Here is a 14,023-nt window from a genome sequence, read left to right as displayed (position 1 = left end):
GATATTAAAGGATCATTTATCTTGAAGGACACCAGGGTATTCCCTACAAAACACAGTAGTGCCATCTGTTCCAGACACCTGGTACTCACTGTGTAAAGAAGACCCTGTTTCCAGTATTGGGCATGTCATGCATCTACCTGAGGTGATTGATAACAGAAGGTGAAGTTAGCTCAATAGTCTCTCCTAAACACTCTTCCACTTCATGTCCGCTTGGTCCTTGGCTCTTCGTCCTGTAGTTGCCCCAGGAGTCGTCCTTGGCAGTGCCTGTCAGCTGGAGTGTGCTGAACGCCAGGCTTGCTGAAGGGTCACGTTAATACAGCTGTGCCTGACAGTCTGCCAGCCCGTATAGATAGAGTTTTCTGGCTCAAGCCTGTGATTTCCAGCTTGCATCTTGAACTAAAATCATCAGCAATGAGAGAACCCAGAGCACAGAGGCAGCATTGATCTGGGCGAGTTTTACCTTTGCCAACCCCGTAACTCATGAGGCAGTGTCTGAAACAGTAATGAATCTGCTGATATCGGATGGTGTAATCCACGAAGGCCCACGGCCAGCCTGCTCTCTGACCTTTCTGTGGTCCTGCAGGTCTCACTGTGCACGAGACCTCACGCTACACTTGGACCTGAGCACACGCGTGCTCTCTCTTTCCCACGCTTTCCTGCTGAGGCATGCTGGGATTTCCTGATGGCTCTGGAAGTGGAGTGGGTCTGGCCATTGGAATGAACCAGGTGATACTGGTCAGTGCTGTGGCCTTCATGCCACACAAACTGGACCAGACTTGCCTGTTTCCAAATCTCAGAACCAGGACAGCTGGGCTGTTCCATGTGTGCGCGGTGGTGTCTTTATCTGGGATTATCGCCACTCTAGAATAACCGTGAGCTCCTGGAGGAATCCCATCTACGACCCTGCACTGACTGACCTGACCCTGTGACCTTGCCTGGACTGACCAGACCCTGCACTGACTGACCCGGCCCTGTGACCCTGCCCTGACTGACCCAACCCTGTGACCCTGCCCTGACTGACCTGGCCCTGTGACCCTGCCCTGACTGACCCAACCCTGCAGGACTGACTGCTGCTCCTGCGCAGCTCCCAGCAGGACTGGCTATGTTCCTGTGCAGTTCCCTGCAGGACTGGCTATGACCTTGCCCTGACTGACCTGACCCTGTGACCCTGCCATGACTGACCCAACGCTGCCCTGACTGACCCAACCCTGTGACCCTGACTGACCCAACTCTGTGTCCCTGCCCTGACTGAGCCAACCCTACCCTAACTGACCCAGCCCTGTGACCCTGCCCTGACTGACCCAACCCTACCTTAACTGATCCAGCCCTGTGTCCCTGCCCTGACTGACCCAACCCTACCCTAACTGACCCAGCCCTGTGTCCCTGCCCTGACTGACCCAACCCTACCCTAACTGACCCAGTCCTGTGACCCTGCCCTGACTGACCCAACCCTACCCTAACTGACCCAGTCCTGTGACCCTGCCCTGACTGACCCAACCCTACCCTAACTGACCCAGCCCTGTGTCCCTGCCCTGACAGAACCAACCCTACCCTAACTGACCCAGTCCTGTGACCCTGCCCTGACTGACCCAACCTTACCCTAACTGACCCAGTCCTGTGACCCTGCCCTGACTGACCCAACCCTACCCTAACTGACCCAGTCCTGTGACCCTGCCCTGACTGACCCAACCCTACCCTAACTGACCCAGCCCTGTGTCCCTGCCCTGACTGACCCAACCCTACCCTAACTGACCCAGCCCTGTGTCCCTGCCCTGACTGACCCAACCCTACCCTAATTGACCCAGTCCTGTGTCCCTGCCCTGACTGACCCAACCCTACCCTAACTGACCCAGTCCTGTGACCCTGCCCTGACTGACCCAACCCTACCCTAACTGACCCAGTCCTGTGACCCTGCCCTGACTGACCCAACCCTACCCTAACTGACCCAGCCCTGTGTCCCTGCCCTGACTGACCCAACCCTACCCTAACTGACCCAGCCCTGTGTCCCTGCCCTGACTGACCCAACCCTACCCTAATTGACCCAGTCCTGTGTCCCTGCCCTGACTGACCCAACCCTACCCTAACTGACCCAGTCCTGTGACCCTGCCCTGACTGACCCAGCCCTGTGAGCCTGCCCTTACTGACCCAACCCTGCAGGACTGGCTGTGTTCCTGTGCAGCCCCCTGCAGGTCTGCCTGCGTGTTTGCGCAGCCCCCTGCAGGACTGGCTGTGTTCCTGTGCAGCCCCCTGCAGGTCTGCCTGCGTGTTTGCGCAGCCCCCTGCAGGACTGGTTGACCTCTGTGTCTGTGTGTCCCTGTGCAGGTGCGGTGGACGAAGACTGCAGGCAGCGCCTCGGACAAGTTCCAGGAGACGTCGATCTTCAACGAGACGCTGCGCATCGAGCGGATCCAGAGGGTCCAGGGCGGCCGGTACTACTGCAAGGCGGAGAACGGGGTGGGGGTGCCTGCCATCAAGTCCATCCGAGTAGATGTGCAGTGTAAGTCTTCAGCGCCGGCCCTCGCGCGGCTCCGGCAGGCCAGGGTCTGGGTCTGGGTCGGGCCAGGGCCCGGTCTCCTCTCTCCCCTCAGCTCACCTGTCGGGGTCTGCTGACCCAGCTGCCCAGAATTTGCTAGGGAGGGTGACGGACCGGACCCTGCTGCAGGTCCGGAGGCCCGGATCAGTGGGCAGCTCCGGGCGTCCCAGCGTGGTCCCGTCTGCAGGGGTAGCCGATGTGTTTCGTTACACCCCTCCCCAGCGGACCCCTGTAATAGAGCCCTGCTGCCTTATCGAGTTCCCCCAGCCCCAGGGGACCAGTAATTGCTCTGTCAGCGGCTCACTGTGACCGCAAGTGACGGGAAACGCTTGTTCAATTTTCTGTGCCGAGCGGCTCTCTGGCCGCGGGTGACTGTGGCGCTCGCAGGCCAGTAATTTGTCTTGTGAGCTGCCTGCCAGTCCGAGGCCCTGCACTCGCTGCCCCCACCCCCCTCCCGGAGGACAGCAGGGCGCCGGGGGGATCTGCAGCCCCTGCCTGGGCAGCCTGCTAACAGAACCAAACCTCCAGAGCAAACCTGTTCCTCCCAGATAGACTGTTTTATCTCCGAACGCAGTTCAAAACCGTCTGTTTGAAGTGCTTGGCAAGTTGTGTGTTTAGCCTTTGTGCAAAGCCTCGTGCCTTTCGTGTTCGAGGCGCCGTAAATATTTTGCATGTGTTTAACCTCATTCTGATAACGGCACTCTGGGCCGGGATCAAAGCCGAGAGGGGGAGAGGGAGGGGGTGAGGGAAACAGAGACAAGAGGAGTGTCAAAGCTCTCACCCTCTATTATATAGAGAAAAAAAGAGTTCGGCCCCGTCAGTGTAGGTCCCTGCCCATCAGTTCCACCACCAGCATGGCCCTGGTAGTGACCTTTCACCCCCCCACCTATGACCCATGACCCTGGCCAGTGGACCGTGTGGCGAGACTGGGCTTGATGGAACAGAGCATCTACAATCGAGATGGACTTGGTTCAGAGACCTGGAGACTCCTGTCGACTCCTGCCTGCTCTCAGCTTCCCTTGGGGACCCTGTGAAGGTTTACCGTGGTAATCTGTGGCTCGTCATAGTATAATGTAATGTAAAGGATATGGAGAATCACAGCAGATCTCTGGGACATGCAGGTAATCATGCAGCAGAATTAGACTAAAACTTATTAGGTGAAAGTGGTATTGACGATGGTAAGCTTCCTGTCAGAGCTGTGCTGTACTCTGGCCAGGTTGTGAGTGGGAGTGGGAGTGGGAGTGGGAGGGGGTGGGGTGGGGAAGAACCACTTGCAAGGGAGTACATGTTTGCTACTGTAAGCGATGTTGGTGGACCAGTAGGTGGTGCTCTTCCATCCGGATTAGAATATGGAAAGCAATGCTTCAGTATGGTGACCAGAGACACTGTGCTGTAGGAGGTGCTGTCCAGTAAACTGAGTTTCTAACTGCTTGGTTATTAAAAACCCCAGAGCTGTTCATAAGATTACAGTGTTAACTCCAGTATCCTGGCTAGATTCTTCTGTGGACCTGAGGTTTACCACCTGGTGCAGCAGTTTCTCTCTCCTCTCCCTGATCTGTGCACAGTGGGGCTGCTGTGTGTCTCCAGGTGGGGCTGCTGGTACAGAATGGTGCTGTGTGTCTCCAGGTGGGGCTGCTGGTGCAGAATGGTGCTGTGTGTCTCCAGGTGGGGCTGCTGGTGCAGAATGGTGCTGTGTGTCTCCAGGTGGGGCTGCTGGTACAGAATGGTGCTGTGTGTCTCCAGGTGGGGCTGCTGGTGCAGAATGGTCCTGTGTGTCTCCAGGTGGGGCTGCTGGTACAGAATGGTGCTGTGTGTCTCCAGGTGGGGCTGCTGGTGCAGAATGGTGCTGTGTCTCCAGTGGGGCTGCTGGTGCAGAATGGTGCTGTGTGTCTCCAGGTGGGGCTGCTGGTGCAGAATGGTGCTGTGTGTCTCCAGGTGGGGCTGCTGGTGCAGAATGGTGCTGTGTGTCTCCAGGTGGGGCTGCTGGTACAGAATGGTGCTGTGTGTCTCCAGGTGGGGCTGCTGGTACAGAATGGTGCTGTGTGTCTCCAGGTGGGGCCGCTGGTGCAGAATGGTGCTGTGTGTCTCCAGGTGGGGCCGCTGGTACAGAATGGTGCTGTGTGTCTCCAGGTGGGGCCGCTGGTACAGAATGGTGCCGTGTGTCTCCAGGTGGGGCCGCTGGTACAGAATGGTGCTGTGTGTCTCCAGGTGGGGCCGCTGGTGCAGAATGGTGCTGTGTGTCTCCAGGTGGGGCTACTGGTGCAGAATGGTGCTGTGTGTCTCCAGGTGGGGCTGCTGGTGCAGAATGGTGCTGTGTGTCTCCAGGTGGGGCTGCTGGTACAGAATGGGGCTGTGTGTCTCCAGGTGGGGCTGCTGGTGCAGAATGGTGCTGTGTGTCTCCAGGTGGGGCTGCTGGTGCAGAATGGTGCTGTGTGTCTCCAGTGGGGCTGCTGGTACAGAATGGTGCTGTGTGTCTCCAGTGGGGCTGCTGGTACAGAATGGTGCTGTGTGTCTCCAGTGGGGCTGCTGGTACAGAATGGTGCTGTGTGTCTCCAGTGGGGCTGCTGGTACAGAATGGTGCTGTGTGTCTCCAGGTGGGGCTGCTGGTGCAGAATGGTGCTGTGTCTCCAGTGGGGCTGCTGGTGCAGAATGGTGCTGTGTGTCTCCAGGTGGGGCTGCTGGTACAGAATGGTGCTGTGTGTCTCCAGTGGGGCTGCTGGTACAGAATGGTGCTGTGTGTCTCCAGGTGGGGCTGCTGGTACAGAATGGTGCTGTGTGTCTCCAGTGGGGCTGCTGGTACAGAATGGTGCTGTGTGTCTCCAGGTGGGGCTGCTGGTGCAGAATGGTGCTGTGTCTCCAGTGGGGCTGCTGGTGCAGAATGGTGCTGTGTGTCTCCAGGTGGGGCTGCTGATACAGAATGGTGCTGTGTGTCTCCAGGTGGGGCCGCTGCTGGTGCAGAATGGTGCTGTGTGTCTCCAGGTGGGGCTGCTGGTACAGAATGGTGCTGTGTGTCTCCAGGTGGGGCCGCTGGTGCAGAATGGTGCTGTGTGTCTCCAGGTGGGGCTGCTGGTGCAGAATGGTGCTGTGTGTCTCCAGGTGGGGCTGCTGGTGCAGAATGGTGCTGTGTGTCTCCAGTGGGGCTGCTGGTACAGAATGGTGCTGTGTGTCTCCAGGTGGGGCTGCTGGTACAGAATGGTGCTGTGTGTCTCCAGTGGGGCTGCTGGTACAGAATGGTGCTGTGTGTCTCCAGGTGGGGCTGCTGGTACAGAATGGTGCTGTGTGTCTCCAGTGGGGCTGCTGGTACAGAATGGTGCTGTGTGTCTCCAGTGGGGCTGCTGGTACAGAATGGTGCTGTGTGTCTCCAGTGGGGCTGCTGGTACAGAATGGTGCTGTGTGTCTCCAGGTGGGGCCGCTGCTGGTGCAGAATGGTGCTGTGTGTCTCCAGGTGGGGCCGCTGGTGCAGAATGGTGCTGTGTGTCTCCAGGTGGGGCTGCTGGTGCAGAATGGTGCTGTGTGTCTCCAGGTGGGGCTGCTGGTGCAGAATGGTGCTGTGTGTCTCCAGTGGGGCTGCTGGTACAGAATGGTGCTGTGTGTCTCCAGTGGGGCTGCTGGTACAGAATGGCGCTGTGTGTCTCCAGGTGGGGCTGCTGATACAGAATGGTGCTGTGTGTCTCCAGGTGGGGCCGCTGCTGGTGCAGAATGGTGCTGTGTGTCTCCAGGTGGGGCTGCTGGTACAGAATGGTGCTGTGTGTCTCCAGGTGGGGCCGCTGGTGCAGAATGGTGCTGTGTGTCTCCAGGTGGGGCTGCTGGTGCAGAATGGTGCTGTGTGTCTCCAGGTGGGGCTGCTGGTGCAGAATGGTGCTGTGTGTCTCCAGTGGGGCTGCTGGTACAGAATGGTGCTGTGTGTCTCCAGGTGGGGCTGCTGGTACAGAATGGTGCTGTGTGTCTCCAGTGGGGCTGCTGGTACAGAATGGTGCTGTGTGTCTCCAGGTGGGGCTGCTGGTACAGAATGGTGCTGTGTGTCTCCAGTGGGGCTGCTGGTACAGAATGGTGCTGTGTGTCTCCAGTGGGGCTGCTGGTACAGAATGGTGCTGTGTGTCTCCAGTGGGGCTGCTGGTACAGAATGGTGCTGTGTGTCTCCAGTGGGGCTGCTGGTACAGAATGGTGCTGTGTGTCTCCAGTGGGGCTGCTGGTACAGAATGGTGCTGTGTGTCTCCAGGTGGGGCTGCTGGTGCAGAATGGTGCTGTGTGTCTCCAGTGGGGCTGCTGGTACAGAATGGTGCTGTGTGTCTCCAGGTGGGGCTGCTGGTACAGAATGGTGCTGTGTGTCTCCAGGTGGGGCCGCTGGTGCAGAATGGTGCTGTGTGTCTCCAGTGGGGCTGCTGGTACAGAATGGTGCCGTGTGTCTCCAGTGGGGCTGCTGGTACAGAATGGTGCTGTGTGTCTCCAGGTGGGGCCGCTGGTGCAGAATGGTGCTGTGTGTCTCCAGGTGGGGCTGCTGGTACAGAATGGTGCTGTGTGTCTCCAGGTGGGGCTGCTGGTGCAGAATGGTGCTGTGTGTCTCCAGTGGGGCTGCTGGTACAGAATGGTGCTGTGTGTCTCCAGGTGGGGCTGCTGGTGCAGAATGGTGCTGTGTGTCTCCAGGTAGGGCTGCTGGTACAGAATGGTGCTGTGTGTCTCCAGGTGGGGCCGCTGGTGCAGAATGGTGCTGTGTGTCTCCAGGTGGGGCCGCTGGTGCAGTAGGGGAGGCAGTGGGTCCCTTCCTTTGTGTTATTCTTGTAAGTAATAATATTAAAATAAAATGGACAGTAAAAAGACGCAGCTGAATTAAACATGATGCTCTATTTCTCAAGAATTCAAATCAGGACAAAAAGCACCTGAAGGTGCATGGAAAGAGAGGTGGGAGCTGGAGACTGTGCTGTGGCAGCAGAGGCCGGAGCAGGCTGGCGGGCCTGCTAGAGTGCTCCTTCGCTGGAGCTCCTTCCCCCCTGGACTCGGATGAGATGATATTTGGCGAATGCTTTCCCCGTCACGTTAACCCTGCTCCGATCTTGGTGGCCCGGGGGCACGTTTCCCACACTGCCCTGACAGACCTGAAGTGCCGTTAATGTCACAGAATGACACAGGGTTATTAATTTGCCTTCCCCCGCCAGACAAGAGCTCTTTAGTGCTTGTTTTGCCAGGGAAGCAGTTTTGGGTTTATTCTGCGCGAAAGAGGAGTGTAATTTCACTGCAGGCTGAAGAGCAGTTCCTGGAGAGACGTTTTGATGGAGAGCTTGCAATTAGGACAGGATTGTGTTACTACACAGCGGCATAATGAAGAGGGACTGTTGGAAATGTCAGATTAATTAAGTGAAAGGAAACATCGTGATTAACGGCAGCAAGCTGCGACTGTGCATGAAGGAGCGTGGGGGGAGGGGGGGGGTGCCTTACCCCAAGATTTTGGGGCTCAGATGGGTCCGTGTCCCGGCAGAGGTGGATGCACTGAGACCCCAGCACCGGCCTGCAGGCAAGAGCAGTGCTGCAGTCATCACACCCTGCTGAGAAACAGACACAGTGCTCTGCACGCTTCTGACTGACAGCTCTGTGTCTGTGACATCGAGCAACAAGATTAACATACAGATCTTGTAATATGACTCTCATGATGGTGCTGTAACTGGGCTCCTCAGTGCAGTGTAGCTGTGTTGTGACAGTGGTGTAAGCTCTGTTGTGACAGTGGTGTAACTGGGCTCCTCAGTACAGTGTAGCTCTGTTGTGACAGTGGTGTAACTGGGCTCCTCAGTGCAGTGTAGCTGTGTTGTGACAGTGGTGTAACCGGGCTCCTCAGTGTAGTGTAGCTGTGTTGTGACAGTGGTGTAACCGGGCTCCTCAGTGTAGTGTAGCTGTGTTGTGACAGTGGTGTAACTGGGCTCGTCAGTGCAGTGTAGCTGTGTTGTGACAGTGGTGTAACCGGGCTCCTCAGTGTAGTGTAGCTGTGTTGTGACAGTGGTGTAACTGGGCTCGTCAGTACAGTGTAGCTGTGTTGTGACAGTGGTGTAACTGGGCTCCTCAGTGCAGTGTAGCTGTGTTGTGACAGTGGTGTAACTGGGCTCGTCAGTGCAGTGTAGCTGTGTTGTGACAGTGGTGTAAGCTCTGTTGTGACAGTGGTGTAACTGGGCTCCTCAGTGCAATGTAGCTGTGTTGTGACAGTGGTGTAACTGGGCTCCTCAGTGCAGTGTAGCTGTGTTGTGACAGTGGTGTAACTGGGCTCGTCAGTGCAGTGTAGCTGTGTTGTGACAGTGGTGTAACTGGGCTCCTCAGTGCAGTGTAGCTGTGTTGTGACAGTGGTGAACTGGGTTCCTCAGTGTAGTGTAGCTGTGTTGTGACAGTGGTGTAACTGGGCTCGTCAGTACAGTGTAGCTGTGTTGTGACAGTGGTGTAACTGGGCTCCTCAGTGCAGTGTAGCTCTGTTGTGACAGTGGTGTAACTGGGCTCCTCAGTGCAGTGTAGCTCTGTTGTGACAGTGGTGTAACTGGACTCCTCAGTGCAGTGTAGCTGTGTTGTGACAGTGGTGTAACTGGGCTCCTCAGTGCAGTGTAGCTGTGTTGTGACAGTGGTGTAACTGGGCTCGTCAGTGCAGTGTAGCTGTGTTGTGACAGTGGTGTAACTGGGCTCGTCAGTGCAGTGTAGCTGTGTTGTGACAGTGGTGTAACTGGGCTCCTCAGTGTAGTGTAGCTGTGTTGTGACAGTGGTGTAACTGGGCTCCTCAGTGTAGTGTAGCTGTGTTGTGACAGTGGTGAACTGGGCTCCTCAGTGCAGTGTAGCTGTGTTGTGACAGTGGTGTAACTGGGCTCCTCAGTGTAGTGTAGCTGTGTTGTGACAGTGGTGTAACTGGGCTCGTCAGTGCAGTGTAGCTGTGTTGTGACAGTGGTGTAACTGGGCTCCTCAGTGTAGTGTAGCTGTGTTGTGACAGTGGTGTAACTGGGCTCGTCAGTACAGTGTAGCTGTGTTGTGACAGTGGTGTAACTGGGCTCCTCAGTGCAGTGTAGCTGTGTTGTGACAGTGGTGTAACTGGGCTCGTCAGTGCAGTGTAGCTGTGTTGTGACAGTGGTGTAACTGGGCTCGTCAGTGCAGTGTAGCTGTGTTGTGACAGTGGTGTAACTGGGCTCCTCAGTGTAGTGTAGCTGTGTTGTGACAGTGGTGTAACTGGGCTCCTCAGTGTAGTGTAGCTGTGTTGTGACAGTGGTGTAACTGGGCTCGTCAGTACAGTGTAGCTGTGTTGTGACAGTGGTGTAACTGGGCTCGTCAGTACAGTGTAGCTGTGTTGTGACAGTGGTGTAAGCTCTGTTGTGACAGTGGTGTAACTGGGCTCCTCAGTGTAGTGTAGCTGTGTTGTGACAGTGGTGTAACTGGGCTCCTCAGTGCAGTGTAGCTGTGTTGTGACAGTAGTGTAACTGGGCTCCTCAGTGCAGTGTAGCTGTGTTGTGACAGTGGTGTATTGGACTCCTCCTATGTGAGATATAGCTTTGTGTTAATGATGTTTTAATTGAGATCAATAAGTTATAGATTAATCAACAGCAGAGTAATTTGAGCCATGGAATGGAACAGATGTGATTTCTGTTCAGTAGCCTTTTGGTAGTAATAAATGTAGTTGACAGTATATTTATATGCTGCCAGGTCAAAATTGTCACCTCCTCCCAGTTAGGGCTCATTGGTTGATTTACAGTTGATGGATGATGTAATGTTTTAATATAAACCTGAATGTTTATAATGAACACTTACCTAATAGTTAGCAAGAATTGCCAGTAAAATCAAATAATATTTAAATAATAAAATAATTAAAACAAACTATAGACAGACAGTTAAAGTTTGTTTTAATTTTTTAATTTTTAATTTGTGTGTAGTCTGTACAGAGTTGAGGCTGTGTTGAGTTGAGGCTGTGTGTAGATGAGACAGTACAGATTTAAGGCTGTGTGTAGTTGAGGCTGTGTGTATTCTGTACAGAGTTGAGGCTGTGTGTAGACGAGGCAGTAGAGTTGAGGCTGTGTGTAGATGAGGCTGTGTAGATGAGGCTGTACAGATTTAAGGCTGTGTGTAGTCTGTACAGAGTTGAGGCTGTGTGTAGACGAGGCAGTAGAGTTGAGGCTGTGTGTAGATGAGGCTGTGTAGACGAGGCTGTACAGATTTAAGGCTGTATGTAGTCTGTACAGAGTTGAAGCTGTGTGTAGACGAGGCAGTAGAGTTGAGGCTGTGTGTAGATGAGGCTGTGTAGACGAGGCTGTACAGATTTAAGGCTGTGTGTATTCTGTACAGAGTTGAAGCTGTGTGTAGACGAGGCAGTAGAGTTGAGGCTGTGTGTAGATGAGGCTGTGTAGACGAGGCTGTACAGATTTAAGGCTGTGTGTAGTCTGTACAGAGTTGAAGCTGTGTGTAGACGAGGCAGTAGAGTTGAGGCTGTGTGTAGATGAGGCTGTGTAGACGAGACTGTACAAATTTAAGGCTGTGTGTAGTCTGTACAGAGTTGAGGCTGTGTGTAGACGAGGCAGTAGAGTTGAGGCTGTGTGTAGATGAGGCTGTGTAGATGAGGCTGTACAGATTTAAGGCTGTGTGTAGTTGAGGCTGTGTGTAGTCTGTACAGAGTTGAGACTGTGTGTAGACGAGGCTGTAGAGTTGTGTTTGTGTGTAGATGAAGCTGTACTGTGTAGAGGCTATGTGTAGACTATGCTGAAGAGTTGTGTTTGTGTGTAGATGAGGCTGTACTGTGTTGAAGCTGTGTGTAGACGAGGCTGTAGAGTTGTGTTTGTGTGTAGATGAGGCTGTACTGTGTCGATGTGGGTAGACGAGGCTGTAGAGTTGTGTTTGTGTGTAGATGAGGCTGTACTGTGTTGAGGCTGTGTGTAGACGAGGCTGTAGAGTTGTGTTTGTGTGTAGATGAGGCTGTACTGTGTTGAAGCTGTGTGTAGACGAGGCTGTAGAGTTGTGTTTGTGTGTAGATGAGGCTGTACTGTGTTGAGGCTGTGTGTAGACGAGGCTGTAGAGTTGTGTTTGTGTGTAGATGAGGCTGTACTGTGTTGAAGCTGTGTGTAGACGAGGCTGTAGAGTTGTGTTTGTGTGTAGATGAGGCTATACTGTGTTGAGGCTGTGTGTAGACGAGGCTGTAGAGTTGTGTTTGTGTGTAGATGAGGCTGTACTGTGTTGAAGCTGTGTGTAGACGAGGCTGTAGAGTTGTGTTTGTGTGTAGATGAGGCTGTACTGTGTTGAGGCTATGTGTAGACGAGGCTGTAGAGTTGTGTTTGTGTGTAGATGAGGCTATACTGTGTTGAGGCTGTGTGTAGACGAGGCTGTAGAGTTGTGTTTGTGTGTAGATGAGGCTGTACTGTGTTGAGGCTGTGTGTAGACGAGGCTGTAGAGTTGTGTTTGTGTGTAGATGAGGCTGTACTGTGTTGAGGCTGTGTGTAGACGAGGCTGTAGAGTTGTGTTTGTGTGTAGATGAGGCTGTACTGTGTTGAAGCTGTGTGTAGACGAGGCTGTAGAGTTGTGTTTGTGTGTAGATGAGGCTGTACTGTGTTGAGGCTGTGTGTAGACAAGGCTGTAGAGTTGTGTTTGTGTGTAGATGAGGCTGTACTGTGTCGATGTGGGTAGACGAGGCTGTAGAGTTGTGTTTGTGTGTAGATGAGGCTGTACTGTGTTGAAGCTGTGTGTAGACGAGGCTGTAGAGTTGTGTTTGTGTGTAGATGAAGCTGTACTGTGTTGAAGCTGTGTGTAGACGAGGCTGTAGAGTTGTGTTTGTGTGTAGATGAAGCAGTACTGTGTTGAAGCTGTGTGTAGACGAGGCTGTAGAGTTGTGTTTGTGTGTAGATGAGGCTGTACTGTGTTGAGGCTGTGTGTAGACGAGGCTGTAGAGTTGTGTTTGTGTGTAGATGAGGCTGTACTGTGTTGAGGCTGTGTGTAGACGAGGCTGTAGAGTTGTGTTTGTGTGTAGATGAGGCTGTACTGTGTTGAGGCTGTGTGTAGACGAGGCTGTAAATTTGTGTTTGTGTGTAGATGAGGCTGTACTGTGTCGATGTGGGTAGACGAGGCTGTAGAGTTGTGTTTGTGTGTAGATGAGGCTGTACTGTGTTGAAGCTGTGTGTAGACGAGGCTGTAGAGTTGTGTTTGTGTGTAGATGAGGCTGTACTGTGTCGATGTGGGTAGACGAGGCTGTAGAGTTGTGTTTGTGTGTAGATGAGGCTGTACTGTGTTGAAGCTGTGTGTAGACGAGGCTGTAGAGTTGTGTTTGTGTGTAGATGAGGCTGTACTGTGTTGAGGCTGTGTGTAGACGAGGCTGTAGAGTTGTGTTTGTGTGTAGATGAGGCTGTACTGTGTTGAGGCTGTGTGTAGACGAGGCTGTAGAGTTGTGTTTGTGTGTAGATGAGGCTGTACTGTGTTGAGGCTGTGTGTAGACGAGGCTGTAGAGTTGTGTTTGTGTGTAGATGAGGCTGTACTGTGTCGATGTGGGTAGACGAGGCTGTAGAGTTGTGTTTGTGTGTAGATGAGGCTGTACTGTGTTGAAGCTGTGTGTAGACGAGGCTGTAGAGTTGTGTTTGTGTGTAGATGAGGCTGTACTGTGTTGAGGCTGTGTGTAGACGAGGCTGTAGAGTTGTGTTTGTGTGTAGATGAGGCTGTACTGTGTTGAGGCTGTGTGTAGACGAGGCTGTAGAGTTGTGTTTGTGTGTAGATGAGGCTGTACTGTGTTGAAGCTGTGTGTAGACGAGGCTGTAGAGTTGTGTTTGTGTGTAGATGAGGCTGTACTGTGTTGAGGCTATGTGTAGACGAGGCTGTAGAGTTGTGTTTGTGTGTAGATGAGGCTGTACTGTGTTGAGGCTGTGTGTAGACGAGGCTGTAGAGTTGTGTTTGTGTGTAGATGAGGCTGTACTGTGTTGAAGTTGTGTGTAGACGAGGCTGTAGAGTTGTGTTTGTGTGTAGATGAAGCTGTACTGTGTTGAAGCTGTGTGTAGACGAGGCTGTAGAGTTGTGTTTGTGTGTAGATGAAGCTGTACTGTGTTGAGGCTGTGTGTAGACGAGGCTGTAGAGTTGTGTTTGTGTGTAGATGAGGCTGTACTGTGTTGAGGCTGTGTGTAGACGAGGCTGTAGAGTTGTGTTTGTGTGTAGATGAGGCTGTACTGTGTCGATGTGGGTAGACGAGGCTGTAGAGTTGTGTTTGTGTGTAGATGAGGCTGTACTGTGTTGAGGCTGTGTGTAGACGAGGCTGTAGAGTTGTGTTTGTGTGTAGATGAGGCTGTACTGTGTTGAGGCTGTGTGTAGACGAGGCTGTAGAGTTGTGTTTGTGTGTAGATGAGGCTGTACTGTGTTGAGGCTGTGTGTAGACGAGGCTGTAGAGTTGTGTTTGTGTGTAGATGAGGCTGTACTGTTTTGAGGCTGTGTGTAGACGAGGCTGTAGAGTTGTGTTTGTGTGTAGATGAGGCTGTACTGTGTTGAGGCTGTGTGTAGACGAGGCTGTAGAGTTGTGTT

At 53.5% G+C, this 14,023-nt stretch overlaps 1 protein-coding gene across 3 annotated transcripts in view; it reads left to right on the top strand.

Moving 5' to 3' along the window:
* The window catches only part of mdga1 (MAM domain containing glycosylphosphatidylinositol anchor 1), a 173,401-nt gene that overhangs the window by 48,752 nt on the left and 110,626 nt on the right, over positions 1-14,023 (top strand). For all 3 annotated transcript variants that reach the window (XM_088908737.1, XM_088908736.1, XM_088908735.1), the window contains exon 4: positions 2,323-2,497. In XM_088908737.1, the coding sequence (XP_088764863.1) occupies positions 2,323-2,497 (175 nt within the window). The remainder of the gene's footprint in view (positions 1-2,322; positions 2,498-14,023) is intronic.

Source organism: Atractosteus spatula, chromosome 2, assembly GCF_055471065.1.
Source record: "Atractosteus spatula isolate fAtrSpa1 chromosome 2, fAtrSpa1.hap1, whole genome shotgun sequence".
NCBI lineage: Eukaryota > Metazoa > Chordata > Actinopteri > Semionotiformes > Lepisosteidae > Atractosteus > Atractosteus spatula.
The sequence above is the reverse complement of the archived record's forward strand: the minus strand, read 5'-3'. Positions and strand labels throughout refer to the sequence as shown.